Source organism: Delphinapterus leucas, chromosome 3 (genome assembly GCF_059928025.1).
Source record: "Delphinapterus leucas isolate spDelLeu-1000000601 "Yukka" chromosome 3, BTC_Dleu_Yukka2, whole genome shotgun sequence".
In the NCBI taxonomy this organism is placed as follows: Eukaryota; Metazoa; Chordata; class Mammalia; order Artiodactyla; family Monodontidae; genus Delphinapterus; species Delphinapterus leucas.
In genome coordinates this window covers 32,183,776-32,207,908 of record NC_143131.1, presented here as the reverse complement: position 1 = coordinate 32,207,908, position 24,133 = coordinate 32,183,776, and the positions used below count along the sequence as shown (strand labels likewise).

At 36.7% G+C, this 24,133-nt stretch overlaps 1 protein-coding gene across 2 annotated transcripts in view; it reads left to right on the top strand.

Annotated features, from left to right (window-relative positions):
- NUP155 (nucleoporin 155) overlaps positions 1-24,133 on the top strand; it is a 62,618-nt gene that overhangs the window by 37,604 nt on the left and 881 nt on the right. Inside the window, exons 21-34 of one of the 2 annotated variants that reach the window (XM_022599029.3) lie at positions 3,893-3,990; positions 6,408-6,538; positions 9,105-9,296; positions 9,957-10,095; positions 10,773-10,908; positions 12,384-12,537; positions 12,744-12,848; positions 13,520-13,674; positions 17,240-17,369; positions 18,531-18,644; positions 19,529-19,649; positions 20,102-20,212; positions 22,504-22,640; positions 23,862-23,968. In XM_022599029.3, the coding sequence (XP_022454737.2) occupies positions 3,893-3,990; positions 6,408-6,538; positions 9,105-9,296; positions 9,957-10,095; positions 10,773-10,908; positions 12,384-12,537; positions 12,744-12,848; positions 13,520-13,674; positions 17,240-17,369; positions 18,531-18,644; positions 19,529-19,649; positions 20,102-20,212; positions 22,504-22,640; positions 23,862-23,968 (1,830 nt within the window). Of the gene's footprint in view, positions 1-3,892; positions 3,991-6,407; positions 6,539-9,104; positions 9,297-9,956; positions 10,096-10,772; positions 10,909-12,383; positions 12,538-12,743; positions 12,849-13,519; positions 13,675-17,239; positions 17,370-18,530; positions 18,645-19,528; positions 19,650-20,101; positions 20,213-22,503; positions 22,641-23,861; positions 23,969-24,133 lie in introns of those variants that run through there. The other variant, XM_089908781.1, reaches the window with a different exon arrangement.

Below are 24,133 nucleotides of genomic sequence, written 5' to 3'. Positions count from 1 at the left end.
ATAAACAGGGTTCAGTGAGTATTCCTTATACATGTTTGTGTACTTGTTCAGTAATATTCAGATGAATTTCTTTAGAAGTAAAATTTTGGGATATAAGAGCTTTTAAAAATGTTGGTATGTAGTATTTGGTTGTCCCCTGAGAAGGTTATACCAATTATTTTTAGCCTTCAGAACTCTTTTAAGTGTATCTTAACATGTATATATTGATTTCTAGCCCCTGCCACTTTTTAATTCAGTTTAAGAATCTTTGTCTTTTAACCCCATCTCATTTTGTTGGGGTTAATTAAATGTTTGATCTGTTTCTCACCATCCTGAACTTGTGGGCTTTGTTGTGGTTTGGGGTTTGTTTGTTTGTTTTTCTCCCCTTCCGTTTTACTGGATTGATTTAAAAGTTTTATGTATGACTTTTCTTCTTCTGTTAGTTTTAAATTCTGAAAAATATACATCTCAGTCATCATTAATTGAACAGAATCTGTTATCTTACCTCCTTCCCCTACCCTCTACCACTGTCCTTCTTCCTACATAGCTGGAATTTTAGTTGGAAGGTGTTTTTTTTTCTTTTTCTTTTCCACCATTATATTATTCTTCTGTTAATAGTTTCTAAGCAGTTTATTGAATTTACAATTATAGCCTCAATTATAACCTTCGATTTTGTAACCTACTACTTTGCTAATTTCTCTTTACTGTTTTTAGTAGTTTTTTTCATTGAGTTTTTTGGATTTTTCAAATATGTCATCCTGTCATCTGCAAATAGAGATAGTTCTACCATTTTCTTTCTAACTCTAGTTGCTTTCTTCTGTCTGCATAGGCTAATATCTCCAACGTAGTGTTAAAGAGTGGAGATAATGGTGCGCATCCTGCTCTTATTCCTGACTTCAATGGGAAAGTGTGTAGTGTTTCCGCACTAAAGAAGATGCCTAGATATAGTTTAACATGATAAGAAAGTATCCATCCATTTCTATTTTATTGAGTATTTTTATAAAGTGAGTATTGAAGTATGTCAAATGTATTGTCTACATCTTATAGAGATGATTGTATAATTTTTTTCCTTACCTTTATTAAGAGATTTCCTAATTTCAACCAACCCTCACAACATTAGTCTCACTGAGTATGGGAATTTTTAAATAGCTTTTTTTTTTTTTTTTTTTGCGGTACGCGGCCCTCTCACTGTCGTGGCCTCTCCCGTTGCGGAGCACAGGCTCCGGACACACAGGCTCAGTGGCCATGGCTCACGGGCCCAGCTGCTCTGCGGCATGTGGGATTCTCCCAGGCCGGGACACAAACCCGTGTCCCCTGCATCGGCAGGCGGACCCCCAACCACTGCGCCACCAGGGAAGCCCCTAAATAGCTTTTTGAGATAAAACTTACATACCATAAAATTCACTTGTTTTAAATCGGTTCAGTGATTTAGTAAATATATAGAATTTCTTCAGTCATGACAACAATCCATTTTTAGACCACATCCGTCTTGTTCATTTGCAGTCAATCCCCATTTCTGCCCTTCAGCCCCAAACAATTACTAATGTATTCTGTCTCTGTAGATTTACATATTCTTGACATTTCATATAAATGGAATCATTACAGTGTGTGGTCTTCAGAGTCTTAGTATCTTTGCTTTGCTTCTTTGAGTATGTTCCATGCACATACAGCCTGGGAGGTGAGCCCAGAAGTTGTGTTCGTCTTCCTCAGAATTAGGGGATCTCCTCCTCCAGCGTCTTCTTGCTCTGATTTCCCATATATTCCCTAGCTCCCAGAGGCCTCTTTTACTGGTCCTCTGGATAGAAAGTCTGTTTTCTCCCAGTTTTCACTGTCTTATCATACAGCTTTGCAGAAGTGGTGGTGCCTTTGGGGCAAAGCATCAAGAGAAATAACTGATTCCCTCCAAACTTTTTGGACCACACGGCCCCCTTTTCTCAGTTCTTCTGCTCCAGTGTTTCTCAACCTTGGCACTGTAGACATTGTAGACTAGATAATTCTTGGTGCTGGGGACTGTGTTGTGCATTGTAGGATGTTTAGGATTATCCTTGGCCTCTGCCTACTAGATACCAGTAGCTCTCCCCAGTTACGACTCGAAATGTCTCCAGACGTTGCTGAATGTTCCTTGGGAGTTTTACGCACCATACTGTTTTGAGACTCAGTTCACCTTTGGACAAAGCCTGAAGATAAAGGAGTTGGGGGGAACCCAGTATACTCACCTCCATATGGATTATCATTCGAGTTTTGACTTCCCCTCATCAACCTGTGTGCTATTAGAGTCCTCAGGTGAATAGTTGCTTTTTGTATCGTGTCCAAAGTTCCCACTTGTAGTCAGTGAGAGAGACTGTAACAGACTTACTCCATCTTGGCCAGCACCGTCAGTTGAGTTTTTTATTTAGTATCATTATGTGAATCTGGTTTCAAACGTATTTAATGTGTTTTAATCCATTGCAGGTTGTTTTTTCAATGGAAAATTATCCCAACCTTTTGCCTCTTCAGACTGCTCTGGAGTCCTTTTTGACAGTATTTGGTAGCATCTTTGCTTTCTAGCATGACAGGACATTTCAGGCTCATTTGGTACAATTCTTGCCCTAGAACTGGATTTGGCCATTTCTCTAGGGAGCCCTAGTTTCTTTTGGTAGGAAAGAGTATTAGAGACTACAGCTAGAGGTATTAATTCCTACTGGTCATGCTATATGTTGTTTTGGTTTTTATTTTTTTTAAAACAACAAAATTATGAGTTTGTATTGTTTTTCAGTTCAGCTTTAAGATTAAAGAGAATTTGCTCAGTTTCTTTTATAGTATAGTTGTATTGCTTTTACCCTAAAAATTTTGTTTTCTAACAACATTGACATAATCACTTATGAACCTCATCCAACAGTGTACCTGTTATAGCTTCAGTAGTCATACTTTTTTTTTTTTTGCCATGCTCCATGGCTTGCAGGATCTTAGTTCCCCCATCAGGGATCGAACCCGTGCTCCCTGCATGGAGTCTTAACCACTTGACTGCCAGGGAAGTCCCTCTTTTTTATTTTAAATGGAAGTATAGTCCATTTACAGTATTATATTGGTTTCAGGTGTACAGCATTGTGATTCAATATTTTTACAGATTATACTCCATTGGAAGTTATTACAAAATAATGGCTATAATTCCCTGTGCTATACAGTACATCCTTTTTGCTTATCTATTTTTTACGTAGTATTTTGTATCTCTTAATCTCATACCTGTAATTTGCCCCTTCCCTCTTCCCTCTCCCACTTAGTAACCACTAGTTTGTTTTCTATGCCTGTGGGCCTGTTTCTGTTTTGTATATACATTTTTTGTTTAAGTTCATCATTCTTTTCTTTGCATCCCTGAAGTTGCATTAAGAGCTGAAATAATCAGATTCTTCACCAAATGAGCACCAAATGCTTTTATTAGCTCATTTCTCTCAGTGACCAGTATTTCCTGACAGCAGGTTCTTTGCTTTTCACTTTTGTCCTGAAGTTTTCATATCTGTAAAATGGTATTCTTAATAATACATACCTTATAGAGTTGTTGTATTATGTTAAATCATTGGTGGGGACAGAAAGCAAGTGTTTGATAAATGGAAGCTATTGTTATTAACCATTTACTCTCAGTGAAAATTTAAGCATCTGAGAGATTAAAATGCTCCAGGTGTAAATAGTTGTATTGATTTGTCAGTGATTATTTCACTAATCTACAGAGGAAAAGAATATTTACAACATATTCCAGTTCATTATATACAGAATAGGCAAATTTATAGAATCAGAAAGTAGATGAGCTGTTGCTTAGGGTAGGGCGGGAGAAATGAGAATTGACTGCTAATGGAAAGTGAGTGAAAATGTTCTAAAATTAAGTTGTGGTGATAATCGCACAACCCTTTGAATATACTTTCTGGAATTTTTGTTTCAGTACTACTGCCAAAGTGCAGCAGAGGCTGATAGGATTCATGCGCCCTGAAAATGGAAATACCCAGCAAATGCAACAGGAGCTGCAGAGGAAGTTCCATGGTAAATTATTGCTTCTGATCAGTTAAATGTACATGACCCCAGTAAAGAGTTTTATTAGGTGAATAGAAAAGAGTGGACATCTCTTGATAAGATCGTTTGTGGTAACAAATATTTTTATTAAAGTAATATTAGTGTGATTTGAAAAGTAAGATGATATGGACATCATGTATTTCCACAACTTTCAGCCCATAAAAGGTTTTCATTTCTTCCACCAGAAAACATGATACACACTTTTTTTTTTAACTGTTTTTGGGGGCGGGGGGGTGCTGCATCCCGTGGCCTGTGGGATCTTATTTCCCCGATGAGGGATCGAACCCAGGCCCCCTGCAATGGAAGCGAGGGGTCCTAACCACTGGACCACCAGGGAATTCCCCAATACACACCTTTTTTTTAATGAATTTTTTTATTGTGCTAAAATATACATAACATAAAATTTACCGTTTTAACCATTTTTAAGTGTACAGTTCAGTGGCATTCAGTAAGTTAAGTTCACATGATTTCCTGTAGCATGGTGATTGCAAAACGCACCACTATCCATCTCCAGAATGTTTTCATCTTTCTAGTCTGAAACTCTGTACCCATGAAACAATAACTCCCCATTTTCCCCTGCCCCCAACCCCTGACAGTCACCTTATTTTTTTTCCTGTCTTTGAATTTTACTACCCTGTGTACCTCATGTAAGTGGAGTCATATAGTATTTGTTTTTTTTTGTGACTGCCTTATTTCACTTAGCATATAATGTCTTCAGAGTTCACATATATAGTGGCATGTGTTGGAATTTCCTTCCTTTCTGAGACTGAATAGTACTCCATTGTGTGTATCAACCACATTTTGTTTATCCTTTCATTTCTTGGTGGACACTTAGGTTGCCTTCATCTTTGGGGTATTGTGAATAATCCTGCTATGAACATGGTGTACGAATAGAAATTTGAGTCCCTACTTTTAATTGTTTTATTATATATCCAGAAGTGTAATTGCTGGATTATGTGTAATTCTGTTTTTAATTTTTTGAGGAGCCACCATAACTTTTCCATAGCAACTATACCATTGTATTGGTACATTTCCACTGGTAGTACACAAAATATTCCAATTCCTCCACATTGTCACCAATAATTTTTCTTTTTCTTTTTTTTAAAAAACATTTCTATCCTAATGTGTGTGAAGTGGTATTTCTTGGAGAGTTAAAAATGTGAATCAAATGTTAGGTTGTGTTTTTTTATTTATTATAAAAAAGTAACAACTAAGGAAACAGCAAGGGAACTGAAAAGTTCTTATAACCAATAATTATTCCAGATGTGAATTGGCATAGTAATAAAATATTGTTTAAATTTTGCCTGCCATTCAGGGTTTTTTTTAGGTTCTTTTGCCTTCCATTGTTCGAGCCAATTATTCTGGCTAATAGAACTTTGCTAGTTAAGACTCAGCTATTTACTTTTGTTCCAACGTACTTTCTTTCCTTCCTGCTGGACCTAGTTTTCTGTTCACTATTTTGTAAATTCTTCTTTCAGTACTTTTCAAGTAAACTTGACAAAATACAAGCATTGGTAAGGATTTATACAAAGGGGAGCATTCAAATTGCTGACAGTATGCACTGAAATAACCACTTTGGAGAGCAATTTGATCATATATATTAAAAGCTAAAAATGCATATGCATTCAAAGCCAGCAGTTTCACTCCTAGGTATATATTCAGGAACAGTCTTTATCAGACATTTTCCCCACAATAAGTAATCATTTTTATATTATGGCCCAGATGTTTAAAAGCATATACACACAACAGAATTTTAAGAAATAACTATACCTATTTTATACTCTAATTTTTTTTTCCTTTTTCATTCTATTTCCTTTTTAAGGGGAAAAAAAGAATCTGTCATGATTGACTGAATTGATTTCATGACTCACCAATGCATCTTAATTTGAAAAACAGTCGTAGCAAAACCTGACTGTGTTTTTGAGGAGACCTTTTTTAAGGATATTTATTGCATTATTGTTGTAGTAGCAAAACATTGGAAACAACAGGAATGTCCTTCATGTGGAAAATGGACCTAATTGTGGTATACTTATATAATGGAACACTCAGCAATTAAAATAAATGTATTGATACTAGATTTTGACTTATCAGTATGGGTAGCCTGTGAAAATATAACTGGGCAGAAAAAGCAATGGTGTAAATTGTCTAAAAACAGCAACATTTTTACTGTTTATGTATGCATACACACAGAAGCACTTATATATAGTGAGAGGATAAAACTGTGAATTCAACAACTCATGATCATGGTTGCCTATGAGGGGAGGAAGGACAACAATGAGGATTTCAACCTTAACTATAGTTGTCGTTATTTGAGATAAAGTGTTGTTTTACTTAAAACAACTTAACCTGTCATTTTTAAAACTTCATGAGTTGTGTTTTGTAATTAGAGGCTCAACTGAGTGAAAAGGTTTCACTTCAGGCAATCCAGCAGTTGGTTCGAAAATCATACCAGGCTCTGGCTTTATGGAAACTTCTTTGTGAACATCAGTTCACTGCCATTGTAGGAGAACTTCAGAAGGTAGGATATTTTTCCCCCTAAGCTCGTACTATTAATTCTGTGCTTAGTTTGTCTGCTTTCTTTTTTTTTTTTTTTTGTGGTACGCGGGCCTCTCACTGTTGTGGCCTCTCCCATTGCGGAGCACAGGCTCCGGACGCGCAGGCTCAGCAGCCATGGCTCACGGGCCCAGCCGCTCCGCGGCATGTGGGATCCTCCCGGACTGGGGCACGAACCCGTGTCCCCTGCATCGGCAGGCGGACTCCCAACTACTGCGCCACCAGGGAATCCCAGTTTGTCTGCTTTTGAGTGAGCTGTAATCTTTCACTTAGTTTCAGAAGGAGATTATTTTGGGCAGCATTTAGGTTATGATCAAATTAATGTGTTATGAGAAAATTGCACTAAAGCATGATAACTTGAGGGGTTCATTATTAAAACCACAAGTTATTACACTATATGAGAACTTTGTTGTGATATGTGAATGAACTCTTACTTTACCAAAAATATTTTTCAAACAATAGATTGTAACCTTTATTTGGGCTACAGATCCCTTTGGGACTCTGATCAAAACTCTTTCTCCCCACCTTCAAAGAATGCATACAGACACATACATAAAATTTTTGCATGTAATTTCAAGAAGTCCAGTGACCTAAATTAAAATTAAACATTCCTACTTTAAAGAAAAATGTTTGCCACTGTGGAAAATGAATGGTTCTTGCTGTCCTCATTGGAATCCTTTTTAAGGATAAAGGTAATTTGCATTTATCTAAATGTTAGGTCATTTGGGGGAAGGAAGGTATTCCTACCTATTAATTTAATTGTGAGCATTTCTAAACGTACACAAAAGTACAGCAAGTACAACAAATAATCCCCCATACACAATTTATTTGCATTCAACATTTTCACAATTTTACCAACTTTGCTTAATCTATCCCTTATTTTCTTTTTCTTTACTGAATTATTTTAAAGTAGATCCCTAACATCATGTCCCTTCGTTCCTGTATATTTTAATATGTATTCCTTTGGCCATTTTCTTGAATACCAATGTCATTATCACATTTAGCAATATTACCACTAATTCTTTCGGGTAACATCTAAAATAATGAAATTTCTGTGTCTTAAAAATATCTTTTTATAGATTGGTTCACTCTAATCAGAATCTAAACAGTTGGTTCACTCATTGAATTTGGTTGTTTGTTCTCTTAAATCTCTCAGTCTAGAGCAATTTTCTCTGTCTCTCTCTCTCTCTCTCTTTTTAGTGGGGGGGGAGGTGTTGCTATTGCCTTGTAGGCATCAGGTCATCAATCTTGTAGAATCCCAACATTCTAAGGTTGTCTTTACCTTCCTTGTAGTGAACTTGTTCGTCTATTTCCTGAATTTTCTATGAAATGGAAGTCAAGTCTACAGAGGCTTGATAAGTTCAGTTTTTTGTTGTTGTTGTTTGTTTGTTTTTTATTTATTTTATTTGTTTTATTTTTGGCTGCATTGGGTCTTCGTTGCTGCGCACGGGCTCTCTGTAGTTGCAGCAAGTGGGAGCTACTGTTTGTCACAGTGTGCGGGCTTCTCATTGTGGTGGCTTCTCTTATTGCGGAGCACAGGCTTTAGGTGCATGGGCTTCAGTAGTTGTGGCACACGGGCTCAGTAGTTGTGGCTCATGGGCTCTAGATCACAGGGTCAGCAGTTGTGGCGCATGGGCTTAGTTGCTCTGCATCATGTGGGATCTTCCCAGATCAGGGCTCGAACCCATGCCCCCTGCATTGGCAGGTGGATTCTTAACCACTGTGCCACCAGGGAATCCCCAGGTCCATTTATTTGATAAAGAATAGCACATACTTTTTTTTCCTCTTTTAAAAACTCAAGTGAATATGTTTAATTATGAAAGCTATTTCCTTTTCCATGCCAGGTAGAATAAAGGATTTTTAGTTTTATTGGCTGGTAAGAATAATGTAGGTCAATTTTTAGCCTAGGTATCTTTTTTGTGATCCACCTTCAAAGCTTTCCTTCCCTATATGCTCAAGGAATGCAAATTAAATATTAATACAAAACATTTGAACACAGATTGTATATTTGCTGAAATTTAGAAAAAAGAAATAGCAGTCAGATCACTAAACAGAATGTTACTATAGTATAAATCACCTCAATACTTTAGAACTCCATTTTAGCAAGCAGATTTGTTTAAATAAGATCAAACTCCAATGTTAGAAGTCCTTGAATAATAGAATTCAAATGTTATTTTGGAAAAATAAATGTAAGCCCAATATTTTTTAATGTTGCTAATTGATTGTTTTTTCCTGGTTATAACTAAAGTCAGGAGGCCTGTCTCGAATTTTGACTCCACCTGGGTTTTGCTTTCCTCATTTGTAAAGTGAGAGATTTGGAATAGGCATACTGTGGGTTCTTTTACAATTCTCAATGATTCTATGAAAATCTGTAAAATTTTATTATTTTTTATAGTTTAGTATATTTTATCTTTTGAATTATAGTCTATTAATGTTTTGATATTTTAAATTATTAAAGAAATTTCATTCTGTATGGAAATACAATATTCCTATACTTTTGATCAGAAGAGGATTTTCTTTTATACTCCTAGGAATTTCAAGAACAGTTGAAAATCACCACCTTTAAAGATCTGGTAATCAGGGACAAGGAACTGACTGGGGCATTAATTGCTTCTCTAATCAACTGCTACATCAGAGATAATGCTGCTGTTGATGGCATTAGTTTACACTTACAGGACATCTGCCCACTTCTGTATAGCACTGATGATGCAGTTTGTTCTAAGGTATGATGCTTTGTTACCCATTTCAGTGTTTCTTACAGGATGTTTCATGGTATGATGAAAGCACCCTAGAACTGTAATCAGGAACTGTTGTCTTTTGTTTGACATACGACCTTGGGTAGGTCTTTTAACCTTCCATGGCGTCAGGATCCTCATCTGTGTAAGAAAGACGTTGGAATATATTATTTCTTAAAATCCGTATATAAATTTTTCATAAAGAATCTTTGATAGTATTTCTAGACGGTATTTAAAAAATGGTTAACTATGCCTTTCCTTAAAAATTAAGAAAAAATCACTAAAACTTTGTAATAAATTAGAGCTAATTGGGCAATTTTTATTGATCCTTTCCTACAGGTGAAAAAAATTTTAAAAATCAGTGTTGCTCAGACTGCCTGCTGACCAATAATGTATTGACTAGGCAAGAGATTTACCAGTCAAAAGCTGTCTTGCTTACATATTTGTGAGAGGAATTAAGAATAGCTAGGATTTTTTGGTCAAAAACTTTTCTGCTTAAAATTAAGAAGAAGTAAGTTTGTAGAGTTGTTTTTATCTTTGATGATAATCAACCGGATGTAAATTTAAACATAGACTAAACAAAACTTGTATTGACAGCATCATCCATGTGCTTGTATCTTTTTAAGTTCTTGTCGTCTCTACTTCTAGGCAAATGAGCTTCTCCAGCGTTCCCGACAAGTTCAAAATAAGATTGAAAAGGAAAGAATGTTAAGGGAATCATTAAAGGAGTATCAAAAAATCAGCAATCAAGTGGACCTGCCCAGTGTTTGTGCTCAGTATAGACAAGGCGAGAAACAAAATGTTCTTCATACCTTCTCCTTAACTCGGAGGGATATCTTCCTTCAGCTTTCAGTAGCCCAAGTGATATGACATAGGGAATTCATTTCTTATGTCTTAGTATTTGATGACTGCACCAGCTTCTACAAAAGCTATAACGCTCTTTTTATGTCTTGAAATGTGTAACTTTTTAACATTGGGGTTTCAGTCCTATTCCAGTTAAACTACTACCTGTGTTAGATTGCTTTCTGGGTTACACTTATTTTTCACATGCTTTAGATTCTTTTGACTAATTTTAAAAATACTACCTGTCTGCTCACTTTAAAATTACTTTAAATCAAATCTAACATAATGTAGTAACTGTTAGTACAGGTACTACTTTGAATCCTAAGATTTTTTTTCCATCAAGGAACTGCAACCCTCCTTTTTGCTATTTTAAATATGAAATTTTTTTGCAATGAAGAAAATACATTTAATAGCTGCCTTTAAGGCATGTTGGAACCTAGTTCTTCGGTAGACTCATCAGAAATATTTTATATGATGTTGTCACCTGGGTGACCGATATACAGTAGAAACCTCATAGTAGTAAACATAATAACCTTGATCAGTATTTTTATAAGCCATCTAAGGAAAATGTATCCACTTAATAATATGCCTTAACTCTTTGTCCTTTGTCTTTCCTATTAGTGCGTTTTTATGAGGGTGTAGTGGAGCTCTCTCTTACTGCTGCAGAGAAAAAAGATCCTCAGGGTCTTGGACTTCATTTCTATAAACATGGAGAACCAGAAGAAGACATCGTGGGACTTCAGGCTTTCCAAGAAAGGTGAGTTTTATCACCTTAACAGATACAACTTTATGGATATAGACTTTTCTTTGTGTAAAGTTTGATTGACGGTATTAGGAAAATAATATTTCAAGTACAACTAATAAAATTGAATTACGCTTTCACCTAAAAATGTCTTGTTTTATCAAAGGTGTGAATCAGTATTCTAATTATTAGCCTAGGGATAAAATTATAGCCTGGTGGGAATTCTTGAGGACCTAAATGTTTTTAAACTTGCCTCTTTGGTTTTCCTGAGATTGTATTAATGTCAATTTGAAATGCAATTACGATTTTGGAAACAAAACTGCTGCCTCACCTGCCCCACTGCCAATGTCTGGTTCTGGATGAAGATTAGTATTTTAAAGGATGATTTTTAAATGTTCACAGATTATTAGAGACTGTTTAGAAAAAAAACTATGTCCAGGGCTTCCCTGGTGGCGCAGTGGTTAAGAATCCACCTGCCAATGCAGGGGATACGAGTTCGAGCCCTGGTCCAGGAAGATCCCACATGCCGCAGAGCAACTAAGCCCGTGTGCCACAAGTACTGAGCCTACGCTCTAGAGCCTGCGTGCCACGACTACTGAAGCCTGTGCGCCTAGAGCCCGTGCTCCGCCACAAGAGAAGCCACCACCATGAGAAGCCCACGCACCACAACGAAGAGTAGCCCCTGCTCGCTGCAACCAGAGAAAGCCAGTACACAGCAACAAAGACCCAGTGCAGCCAAAAATAAATAAATAAATTTATTTTAAAAAAAAAAAAAAAAACAGTAAAATAAGCAATATTTTTTAAAAAAAAGTATGTCCATAAAGGAAATACATAACCAAAGATGTGTTTCATTTTTATGACTTTACCCTTTTAAACAAGTGCTTCTCAAACCTATTGAAAGAGAATATGATTTGTATTGTTTTCATTTTTTTTTGCGGTACGCGGGCCTCTCACTGTGGCCTCTCCCGTTGCGGAGCACAGGCTCTGGACGCGAAGGCTCAGCGGCCATGGCTCACGGGCCTAGCCGCTCTGCAGCATGTGGGATCTTCCCGGACCAGGGCACGAACCCGTGTCCCCTGCATCGGCAGGCGGACTCTCAACCACTGCACCACCAGGGAAGCCCTGTTTTTATTTTTATTTATTTATTTTTAATTTTATTGGAGTATAGTTGCTTTACAGTGTTGTGTTACTTTCTACTGTACAGCAAAGTGCATCAGCTATACGTATACATATATCACCTCTTTTTTGGATTTCCTTCCCATTTAGGTCACTACAGAGCATTGAGTAGAGTTCACTGTGCTACACAGTAGGTTCTCAACTATGGATACTATGTATAAAATAGATAACTAATGATTTGTATTATTTTTAATACCAAATTGTGTGTGTGTGTGTATTTTCTCCAAAATTCTCTTTAGTTTATATTTCAATTACATAAGATAAACCAATTGATAACTAAATCATGGAATTGCTCCTTTTTCATTCTTTTTCAGATTAAACAGTTACAAGTGTATTACAGATACACTTCAAGAACTGGTAAATCAAAGTAAGGCTGCTCCTCAGTCTCCCAGCGTGCCCAAAAAACCCGGACCTCCAGTGTTGTCGTCTGATCCCAATATGCTGAGTAATGAAGAAGCAGGCCATCATGTAAGGGACATAGCATATTTTCGTTCTGAAAATACACTGTGTTTAGATGTTCTGTGTGGTGGTGGTGGCATAACCATCTTGGAAAGGGTAGTAACTCTTAGAACTTACCATTTAAGGATGCTTGATTTCTTACCAGAAGCTTATAAGGCTAAGGAGTCATGTCGAGCCTTTAACTGTGCTAATTTTTACTGTTTTCTTTATTTTAGTTTGAACAAATGCTTAAATTGTCTCAAAGATCCAAAGATGAACTCTTTAGTATTGCCCTTTATAATTGGCTAATACAAGCTGACCTTGCAGATAAACTGCTACAGGTAAAAAATATTTTTTATACCATTGTTGTTAATTTATATTTGTAAGTAGCATAACTCAGTGGGTTAAGCACATATAGTCATAAGGAAATTCAGTTTTTCACCCTGTACCAACCGTTAGGTGTTAGTGAAAAGCCAAGTAACGTAATACCTTTTCCTAGTGAGCAAGGTAGTCTGTTGGTCTAGTTTTCTTGTTATTTAGAAGCTGATTGGGATTGTGGGATGAAAATCAATGGATTATGAGTTAGGAGACCTGCACTTTGTCTTAGCTCTGCCATTAAGTCACTTCACAAATAAATGTCCTTTCACTACCCTAAGTCATAGTGTTCCTCATTCTGTAAAATGAATATATGGCATTTGATAATTGCAAAGATGCTTTTGAGCTCAGAATCTAGGAATCAATAGCTGTGTTCTCAAAGTTTATTAAAAGATTTGTAATTGGATTATAATAAATTGTTTTTATCAACCTAATGCAACTATCACAGCAATTCTTTGAATAACTGTGGTAAAACAATCATTTATAATGAGAAAAATTGCCCTCTCTTATCTGTTACTGGATTATAATATTGCTTATGTATTCATAAAACAAGGCACACCTGTAAAATGATATATTTACTATCTGAAGAGCAAGTGGGTAGTCAGAAAATGTTTCTGATTAACTTTACAATTTCCAGATTGCTTCTCCATTTCTGGAGCCACATCTAGTCCGAATGGCCAAAGTTGATCAAAACAAAGTTCGTTACATGGATTTACTCTGGAGGTATTATGAGAAGAACAGAAGTTTTAGCAATGCTGCTCGTGTCCTATCCAAATTGGCTGACATGCATAGGTATGGCCTAATATTCTCACTGTGACAAATAATTGATAACTGGGCTATATCTAGTTACATCCAGATTTCAGATATTAAATAAAACCTTATTCAGGTTATACATATATAAAACTTTTATGCTTTTACTTGGATTTATCTAAAGTTTATAGTTTTCTCTCTTTGTTTTTAATAATGTGTAGCAGGTACCAAATACCTCCTACTAAATAGACTCTCTATTCAAACTGTCTTGTAAATCCTTTTCTTTAAAGTATGTCTTTAGATTCTTTCCTATTAACAGCAATTAATTACTATTCTTTTTCTTTTTTAATATTTATTTATTTTTATTTGGTTGCGCTGGGTCTTAGTTGAGGCAGGCGGGCTGCTTAGTTGCGGCATGTGGGCTCCTTAGTTTCGGCTCACTGGCTCCTTAGTTGTGGCATGCGAACTTTTAGTTCTGGCATGCATGTGAGATCTAGTTCCCTGACCAGGGATTGAACCCGGGCCCTCTGCCTTGGGACCGTGGAGTCTTAACCACTGCGTCACCAGGGAAGTCCCTTAATTACTATTTTTAACTAAAGGACAATAAATACTTCTCAAAGTCTTTATAATTTTAAACGTTTAACAAATTCCAGGCTAATTTCCTCTACTCTCTTTAAATTACTGAATAGGTCTTGGAGCATATATATTGAGGATTGTTAAGAATCCTGTTAAAGAGTGCATTGAAATTTCTAATTAGATTGTCATATCAAAAGACAACTTAAAATTTTGGACAGATCATTAATTTGACCCTCTTTTCATTTGGAATTTTCTTTGCCACAATAGTGCAGTGCTATTTCCAAAATCTGGAAATTGGTTAAGTTAGGACAAGGAGGTGTTTGAGACAAGGTTATTATTAAACCAAGTTAATCAGAATGGCTACTTAAATCACCCAGATATGGCTAATAGCAAGTGTGAGAGTTTGTGTATCTGTTTGTGTGTGTGCTCATGCAGTTGTAATTATTGCATGTGTGGGCCCAAGGCATTTTTGGTCTTCTTGCTATCTTTGGTCTTAATAGTCATTTGGTGTTTTTCTTTCTTTTTTTTTTTTGTTTCTTTTTTTCTTTTTGGCTGTGTTGGGTCTTTGTTACTGCACACAGGCTTTCTCTAGTTGCGGCGAGCGGGGGCTACTCTTTGTTGTGGTGTGTGGGCTTCTCATTGCAGTGGCTTCTCTTGTTGTGGAGCATGGGCTCTAGGCGCGTGGGCTTCAGTTGTTGTGACACACAGGCTCAGTAGTTGTGGCTCGCGGGCTCTAGAGTGCAGGCTCAGTAGTTGTGGTGCTCGGGCTTAGTTGCTCCACGGCATGTGGGATCTTCCTGGACCAGGGCTCGAACCCATTTCTCCTGCATTGGCAGGTGGATTCTTAACCACTGCACCACCACAGAAGCCCCCTAGAGTGGCTTTTAATTGCCCTTTCATTAATATTTACTGACCTTGTTCCTTGTTATAACAGTTACTATATTCTTGTTATAAAATATTCAGAAATCCTCTAACTTTTAAGAACAGTGCCCATTGTCCATATCTACTTCACACACAAACACATAACCTAATTTCCTCCTCATGTGAGAGACCCTATATGTCTTACCAGCTCGCAGTTTACCGTCTCTTTCCACAATAAAATCTTTTTCCGACTATTATGTTACTCTCTTTCTCACTACACTTTTTTTTTAAATTTATTATTTATTTATTTATTTTTGGCTGCGTTGGGTCTTTGTTGCTGTGCGTGGGCTTTCTCTAGTTGCGGCAAATGGGAGGATACTCTTTGTTGCGGTGCCTGGGCTTCTCATTTTAGTGGCTTCTCTTGTTGTGGAGCACGGGCTCTATGTACACAGGTTTCAGTAGTGGCTCACGGGTTCTAGAGCACAGGCTCAGTAGTTGTGGTGCACAGGCTTAGTTGCTCCGCGGCATGTGGGATCTTCCTGGACCAGGGCTCGAATCCGTGTCCCCTGCATTGGCAGGTGGATTCTTAACCACTGCGCCACCAGGGAAGCCCTCATGACACTCTTTTTACATATGTAGGCTGCACCAAGTAAGTTGGCGGCTATAGTGTTATACTTTTTTTTTTTGCGGTACACGGGCCTCTCACTGTTGTGGCCTCTCCCGTGGCGGAGCACAACCTCTGGATGCGCAGGCTCAGCAGCCATGGCTCACGGGCCCAGCCGCTCCACGGCATGTGGGAAATATTACCCATGTTGAAAATGTTTGTTTCAAGTGGGTTTTTTTTTAAGAGATGAGAAGGGAGGTAAAGGAAAGCCTTTTAGAAGCAAAGCTCCTAAAGGTACAGAGTCCTTTATATTTGATCTTAAGAGATGGTCAGTGCTAATTACCTGTCATCCACACATGTACTTTGCAAGATAGGAGAAAGGAGTTAATCCTTTCTTTCTTTTGGTTTCTTTTTGGAAGGGGAAAACTTATAGGAGCCATAGCTATGTAGAAGGACAGTTTTTTAAGTAAGACCTTCTCTGAAAGTAAAAGAAAGCCAGTTTTTTCCTGATTCAGATTGGCATTCATGGGGATATCAAAAGTTTCATTTCATACTCGTTGATCTGAGGGGTTGCCAACAACTAAATGAGTTAATATGTTTGTTTTTAATGCCAAGTTGCTTTATAATGTCAAAGACCCAGGTCTGATGGACTTAGGGGATTAGAAAGGACTGAAGATGGTAATCATGGAGGTGGATACATGCTTAGGGCATTCTGACACCTGTCCGTCAATCAGCCAGCAAATAGATTTTGAGTACCAGTGATAATTCAAGGCATTGAGGAAGGGAGTAGTGAACAAGATCAACACCATCCCTGCTCCTAAGGAGCTCTCATTCTAGTGGGCAAAGACCATAGACAGACAAGTTCAGATTCTATAAATACAGTAAAAACAGGATTTTACAGTAGAAAGTGCCTTGGGGAATGGGGAGCTGCTTTAGTTAAGATTGGTCAGAGAAGGCCTCAGACAAATTGTCATTAAAATTGATTCTCAAATGACAGGAAGAGGCAGCTATTAAAGAAATGGAGGACGTGGTTTAAGCACAGAAGCGATGGTCTCTGAAGAGGCACTGCATCAGATTTAAGTTTATCATGTTTAGGGTACAAAAAAGAAAGCCGGTAGGGTTGGAAATGGTGAACAAGGGAGGAATGAGATGAGGTTGGAGGAGTAGGTAAAGGAGATTGGAGGGTCTTAAAGCATGTGACGTGATCTGATTTTTGTTTTTAAGAGGTCACTCTAGTTGCTGTGTGGAAAATGAAATGTAGTGTTTGCCATATTAAGGTAGAGAAGTGAAGAATATGAGGAATAATAAAAAGTTTAATTTAATTTTAGAATAATCCAAGTTTTAATATACTGAAGTTTTAAAATAGGAAGTTACTTTTTGGATGTAAACATAAGTATTTATGTGTTGACTTAAGTTGTGGATCTCTTTTATTAGAAATCCTCTAATTTTTCAAGTTTCAAATGGCCTTTTATGTTAATTTGGCATAAATAGTACATCATAGCTGATATATATGTATATTGGATCCTTAAGAATTCACATGAATAAAAATAAGGATTTTCCCCCCAGCACAGAAATTTCACTTCAGCAGCGACTAGAGTACATTGCTCGTGCCATTCTTAGTGCCAAAAGTTCCACTGCCATTTCATCAATAGCTGCAGATGGTGAATTCCTTCATGAATTAGAAGAAAAAATGGAAGTAAGTGCTAACGACACTTAAGTCTTGTCCACATTGATTAGTAGCCACGTGTTAGTCCACTTCCTCTCTTCCCCTAGTAGATAATAGGTCTGTAGCAGTCAGTATTAATTTTAATCTCTTACGCCTTCTTTTTTTCTTTTCATATTTATATATAAATCTTTTAAAAGATTTTAACGATACAGCATTTGGGTCCTAGGACATTGCTGTAATCTAAAAGTTCTCTCTATGGCATTTCTAAAGATTTATTCTAACTATTCTAACACCAAGCAGATTATGTCACATTCACTGTTTATTCTGGAGGCTAATAAGTAGATGTGTAGAGTGGGCTAAACTGCCTTTACTAAGAGACACAAAAATGTATAATGGTCCACATACAAAAGCTTATTTCTCATTCACAAAATCCAGAGTTGGTGTTCCTGATTGGCATGTTGCTTTCTTCCACTTGGCGATGTCAGTTCCCAAGTTCTATTTTCTGGCTCTACCATTCCAATGGCCTTACCTTTTTCTTTGATCAAAGGGAGGAAGGGTGAAAAGAGCATGTAAGAAGCACATTCACTCTTAAAAAAACCTCAACCCTGAAGTGGCATACTGTACTTCTGTTGACATTCCTTTGAAGAGAACATAGTCTTACAGCCGTACTCCTAGCAGAGGAGGCCGGGAAGTAGAGGCTGGCCATTTTGTCTGGCTATAATCTTGGGCAAAACAGGTGTTGGTGAGTAGCAAAGGCTCTCTGTCAACAGCACAGTCCCTGTGTAATCTTCTGTTGTAATGAAGCGTTGCTAGTCTGTTACGATAAAAGTCTTTATACATTTTTTTAAATTTGGGTAGAATTGACATATAACAGTTGCTAAGGTATACAACATAATGATTAAATTTTTCTATATATTGCAAAATGATCACCACAGTAAGTCTAGTTAGCATCTGTCACCATAAATGATTACAAAAAAATTTATTTTCTTGTGATGAGGACTCTTTAAGACCTACTCTTAGCAACTTTCAAAATATGCAATACAGTATGATTAACTGCAGTCACTATGCTGTTATTTATATATTATTTTTATTTTAACAAACTTAAAGTCAGATACTAGGAGCCATTCCTTCAAGTACCTGGTGATTTATCATGAAGAACTTAAGATTTGATTTTTTTTCTACCCAAACTAGGTTGCTAGGATCCAACTTCAGATACAAGAGACACTACAAAGGCAATATTCCCATCATTCTTCTGTACAGGATGCAATTTCTCAGCTGGACTCTGAGCTAATGGACATAACTAAGGTAATAAAAAAGCAAGTGAAATTCCTATAGTAGTCACCTATTATCTTGTTTCTTTTGCATTTTGTTTTGTGTTTAAGATAAGCCATCTTTGGAAGCATATCACTGAGCTGACACATCACCACTGTGGTATCTCACTCTTGCTATGTTTCTCTTTCCAGGCCAGTTTCTATCAAGAATCTATCAGCCTCACATGGGGCTTTGTTAAAACTCCTGCCACCTATTTTATGGCCTTGTTTCTTATCTTGAAAAAGTAATTTATCTTTGCTTAACTCTCCAAGCCTCTCCCACTCTGTACCCTTCTGAACAGTTTCTTTTTCAATTATTCATGGACATTTCTCTAAGTACCCTGAAGCACCATTAGATTTGTCAGTATTTCCGTGATTTTTCAAACCTTAGTTTAGACAACACTAATTCTAAAAGAAATGTCATTGCAGTATCTTGCTCTCAGCCAAGAAAAAAAAAGGCACACATATTTAAATCTGTTTAAATGTGTTTTCCATGCATTTACCTTTTTTTTTTTTTTTTTTTTTTTTTTGCGGTACACGGGCCTCTCACTGTTGTGGCCTCTCCCGTTGCGGAGCGCAGGCTCAGCGGCCATGGCTCACGGGCCCAGCCGCTCTGCGGCATGTGGGATCTTCCCGGACCGGGTCACAAACCCACGTGCCCTGCATCAGCAGGCGGACTCTCAACCACTGTGCCACCAGGGAAGCCCACATTTACCATTCTTAATCTGGCATTACGACCACGTACATGTCATCACATCTTTGTATCATATTTTTGGAACTTTAGATAAAATCTTTGGTTACTTTTAACTTTGAGGGAGTTCTTCACTGTTAATTTCTGAATACTGATCTCTGGTTGGATGTTGGCATTTTCTCCTACAGCTTTATGGGGAATTTGCTGACCCATTTAAACTGGCAGAATGTAAACTTGCAATAATTCATTGTGCTGGTTATTCAGACCCTATACTGGTGCAGACACTTTGGCAAGATATCATAGAGAAAGGTAAGTGTTCATTTATAGGTGTATTAGCTGTATGTTATTTAGTGACTTAGTAGAAGAGTGAATGCAAGCTGTTAACGGTCATATATTTAGGGCTCATGAGAATTGTATATACCTAAACAGAGGGAAGTAGAGGGTACTTGATATGGTGGAGGGCGATCCTGTAGAGAATGATCCCAGTAAATATTTGAGAGGACCCTCAGAAAAGATGTGTCATTTTTGTGGTTTATACTGCTTAGTAAGGGGTTCTGAGACACTTAGCTCGGAATCTCATAACTAGTGCCCTGGTAAGTGGAAAGTATATCAGACAGTAACAGAAACACAGAATCTGCTCATTATATTAACGTGCATAGAAGTTCTAGTATTTTGTACCTTGACACAGAATAAAATAGTCAATTTAAAATTTTCACAATGAAAACAGTTTGGGTTTCTACTGACATGTCTCTTTCTTACAGAACTGAATGAAAGTGTGACATTGAGCTCCCCAGACAGGATGCATGCTCTTAGTCTCAAGATTGTGCTCCTTGGCAAGATGTATGCCGGCACACCTCGTTTCTTTCCTCTAGGTAAGCCATAACCTTAGCTACGGTTGTGGGGCTTTTATCTTTTTGTTTTGACGGTTTTCTTCATTGACATGGAAAAATAATGGTTTGTAGGGCAAAATCATTTTGTTGTTGCTATTTATTAGCTCTGCAGTTTCATTCTACCTCTCCAGAAAGAAACACCTCCAAAGAATAGCAGAATTTGTTGATGAATAGTTGGGTATGAAACTCTCTTTGCTTGACCTTCCAAGTTGATATATCTATCTTGGGATAGTCTGACTAACAGACTGTAGTGGTTGTGTTACTGGTAACCCTATACACACTTGAAGAGAAGGGGAAAATAGCTGATGTTTTTGTGCATGGATGATCTGTGATTGATTCAACTGCCCCCTGTTATATTGAGGGCATATTTTTCTTTAAAATAGCAAGTAGTTGTGTTAAAAATGTAATTTTTGTGAACTCCTTTCTTAACCAGATATACTGACTATTTGTTATGTAGGAGACTCTGTTATAAGCCATTTGCCCACCTATAATGTCTTCCTCGGTTATAAACCAATAGACTCAACATAAATATATTCATACAGTAGAATGTTAAATAAGCACTTTGTGTTTTTGAAAAATGTTGAGAAACATGAAAACGCTTATAACATAACATCAAATTGTTTTTAAAATATGAAGATCCAGACTTGTTTATAGACCTTCTCTGATTTAGGGTTTATTCCCTGGACATGGTAAGAAATAAAACTATTATAATCATACCCTTATTTCTTGTAAGTACAGTATTAAAAACTGCCATGCCAAAACAACAAAAAACTGCCATGCCATTTCATTGATCAGGAAAATAAAGAGCAACTGTGTATATATATGTCTTATGAGTATGTGAAACCTGACAATTTTAATAGCAAAAAGGCCACATTGTACACAACCCCTTTTGAGGGTATTTCTGCTTTGACTTAAGATTTTTAATTGTTGAACCCAATAAAATTTAGGGTAGAAGAGGCCTTCCTTTTTCTATCACTCTCTCAATGGCAAACAGGTTCCAGGGGGCTTCAAACTAGAACAAATTGAGTCTTTAGAATTTTTATTACCTTTCCAGAATCTCTGTATGGTAACTTGTAGGGGAGATGCAGGTTCAGTGGCAGTATTTTCAGTGACTCCTCTTGCCCATGGTTACTTACATTGGTCAGTCTCAGATTTTAGGTACCATAAGTAAGAATTTGATTGTTACTGTTAAGATCTTATTTATGGGACTTCCCTGGTGGCACAGTGGTTAAGAATCCGCCTGCCAATGCACGGGACATGGGTTCGATCCCTGGTCCAGGAAGATGCCACATGCCGTGGAGCAACTAAGCCCGTGTGCCACAACTACTGAGCCTGCGCACTAGAGCCCGCGAGCCACAACGAGAGAAGCCACTGCTATGAGAAGCCCACGCACCACAACGAAGAGTAGTAGCCCCCGCTGGACGCAACTAGAGAAAGCCCACGCGCAGCAACGAAAACCCAACGCAACAATCAGTCAATCAATTTAAAACAAAAAATCTTATTTATGATGTAACAGGTAGTAAAAAGTGAGACTGGGACCACAGTTACAATCATCAAAATGAATAACTTATGAATCTTATGAATATTACATTTAATATTTCTAAAATCTAGATGCAGTAGTGCTTCTTTTCTGAAAAGCTGTTAAATTGAAGATATAGTATTTCAAGATATTAAATATTATCAGTGGGTCCTCTCCAATAGTGAAATTGTGAATGCCCTCTATTTTCTTCTTGTTCTTTTGCTGTTTTCCAAATTCACTATAATAAGTTTTTTCTCTAATAGCTTTAAAGTGTGTAATTGAATGGTTTTAGCATATTTACAGAGTTGTGCAATCATCATCACAATTAAATTTAGACCATTTTCATCACCCCAAAAAAGAAATTATATCCACCTTCAGCCCTAAGCAACCACTGTTTTACTTTCTATCTCTATAGGTTTGCCTATATTTCGGTATATGCCTTATTTTTTATTAAAAGAAATTTTTAAATTGTTTTTTAAAAGATTTTCCTGTAGAAACCGTTCAGTTATGAGTAAGGCCTACTTTTTAGTATCAAGAGTTAACAATTCTACAACAACAAAAAATGGTAATTCTATGAGGTGAAGGACATGTTAACTAACCTTATTGTGGAAAACATTTTGCAATATGTATGTGTATCAAATTATCACATTTATACCTTAAACTTAGACAGCGTTACATGTCAATTATATCTCAGTAACGCTGGGCGCAAAAACAGAGTTAACAATCCCAACTTCTGGTCCTTTTCTCTCCCCAGATTTTATTGTGCAGTTCTTAGAGCAGCAAGTTTGTACTTTGAACTGGGATGTGGGTTTTGTGATACAGACAATGAATGAAATTGGAGTGCCATTACCTAGACTACTGGAAGTATATGATCACTTGTTCAAGTCACGGGTAAGGAAAATATTAAATAAAATAAAATAATTTATTTAGTTAAATCAATTAACTTTCTAGATACAGGAGCAGAGTATTTTACTTGTGTGTTTGTAAGTATCTCATCTAATACAGTTGTATCAGAAATTTGCTTCATTGGTTAAGCAAATTATGCTTCAGACTTTTTTAAAACCAGTAATGAGAGTTGCTTTGCTATATATCATGATAAAAATCAAATCTTTTTTAATATTAATAAACATAATTATATATGCTTTACTTTTAGTGGAACAGGCTAAATACATGAAGAATTATCATTTACTTCAAAGTAACAAAATATCAGTGTGTTTATTCACTGTAACCTCATCTAAAATATCAGTGCTTAAAGATCTTTCCACAAGAAAAGAAAATTTAACTATGTATGGTGACGGGTGGTAACTAGACTTACTATGGTGATCATTTTGCAGTGAATGCAAACGGTGAATCACTGTATTGTACACCTGAAACCAATATAATGTTATATGTCAGTTATGCCTCAATTTTTTAAAAATGATCTTTCTCACCATATTTAACCTTATTGGACTGTATATTTTGTAATTTTTCTCCTAAGATCAAAAACCAAACAAAACCTGTTGAACTGGATTGCGTTTAATACTAGTCATGATTACAGTACCATCGTCAAAACATTCATACAGTGCTTTACAAGGCACTTGTATATCTCATTAAAACTCATAATGAGCCCATGATGGAAATGAGCAAGTAGTAGTATCCCCATCTTCTACTACATCTGACAAGGGCAAAGAGGTTAAATAACCTGCTCAAGTCACATGGCTAGTAATGATGAAGCCAGAACTAGAATTAAGATTCTCTGACTCCTGATTTAGTCTCTTATTCACACCATCGGATTAAGTCTGCATAAGTTCAAAGTAAAAATGGTGTCACAGCCAATAGGAAGAGATGGATTTTCTTCTCTTGCTTCAGGTTCCTAAGCAGGAAATTTGTATGCTCTACACAGTGGATCGATACATCAAATATTCTTCCTAAATAACATCACAATGAAGTTTTCAGTGCTATTCATTATTAACCATAATCAGATATATAATTTAGTAACCACATAATATTAAATGCTTATTTTAATATCAGTAAATTTTGCTTTGGACATTGATGACTATTTTAACTAACATAAATGATTAAAAAATCAGTTGACAGTTTGCCTTACAACTCATGATGTATTTTTCTTTATAGGATCCATTCTGGAACAGAATGAAGAAGCCACTGCACCTTTTGGATTGTATACATGTACTATTGACAAGATATGTTGAAAATCCTAGCCAAGTTTTAAATTGTGAGAGGTAAGTATGAATTAGATATACTTTATTATATACCAAAGGCTTTTAAATGCACCTAATAAATACCTGGGTAACAAATTTGGAGACGGTGGGGCACGATATGGAAACTAAAAGAAGCATGCGAGATTTAAGCTCTTGTGCATGTTTGCAATAACTATTTGAATGATA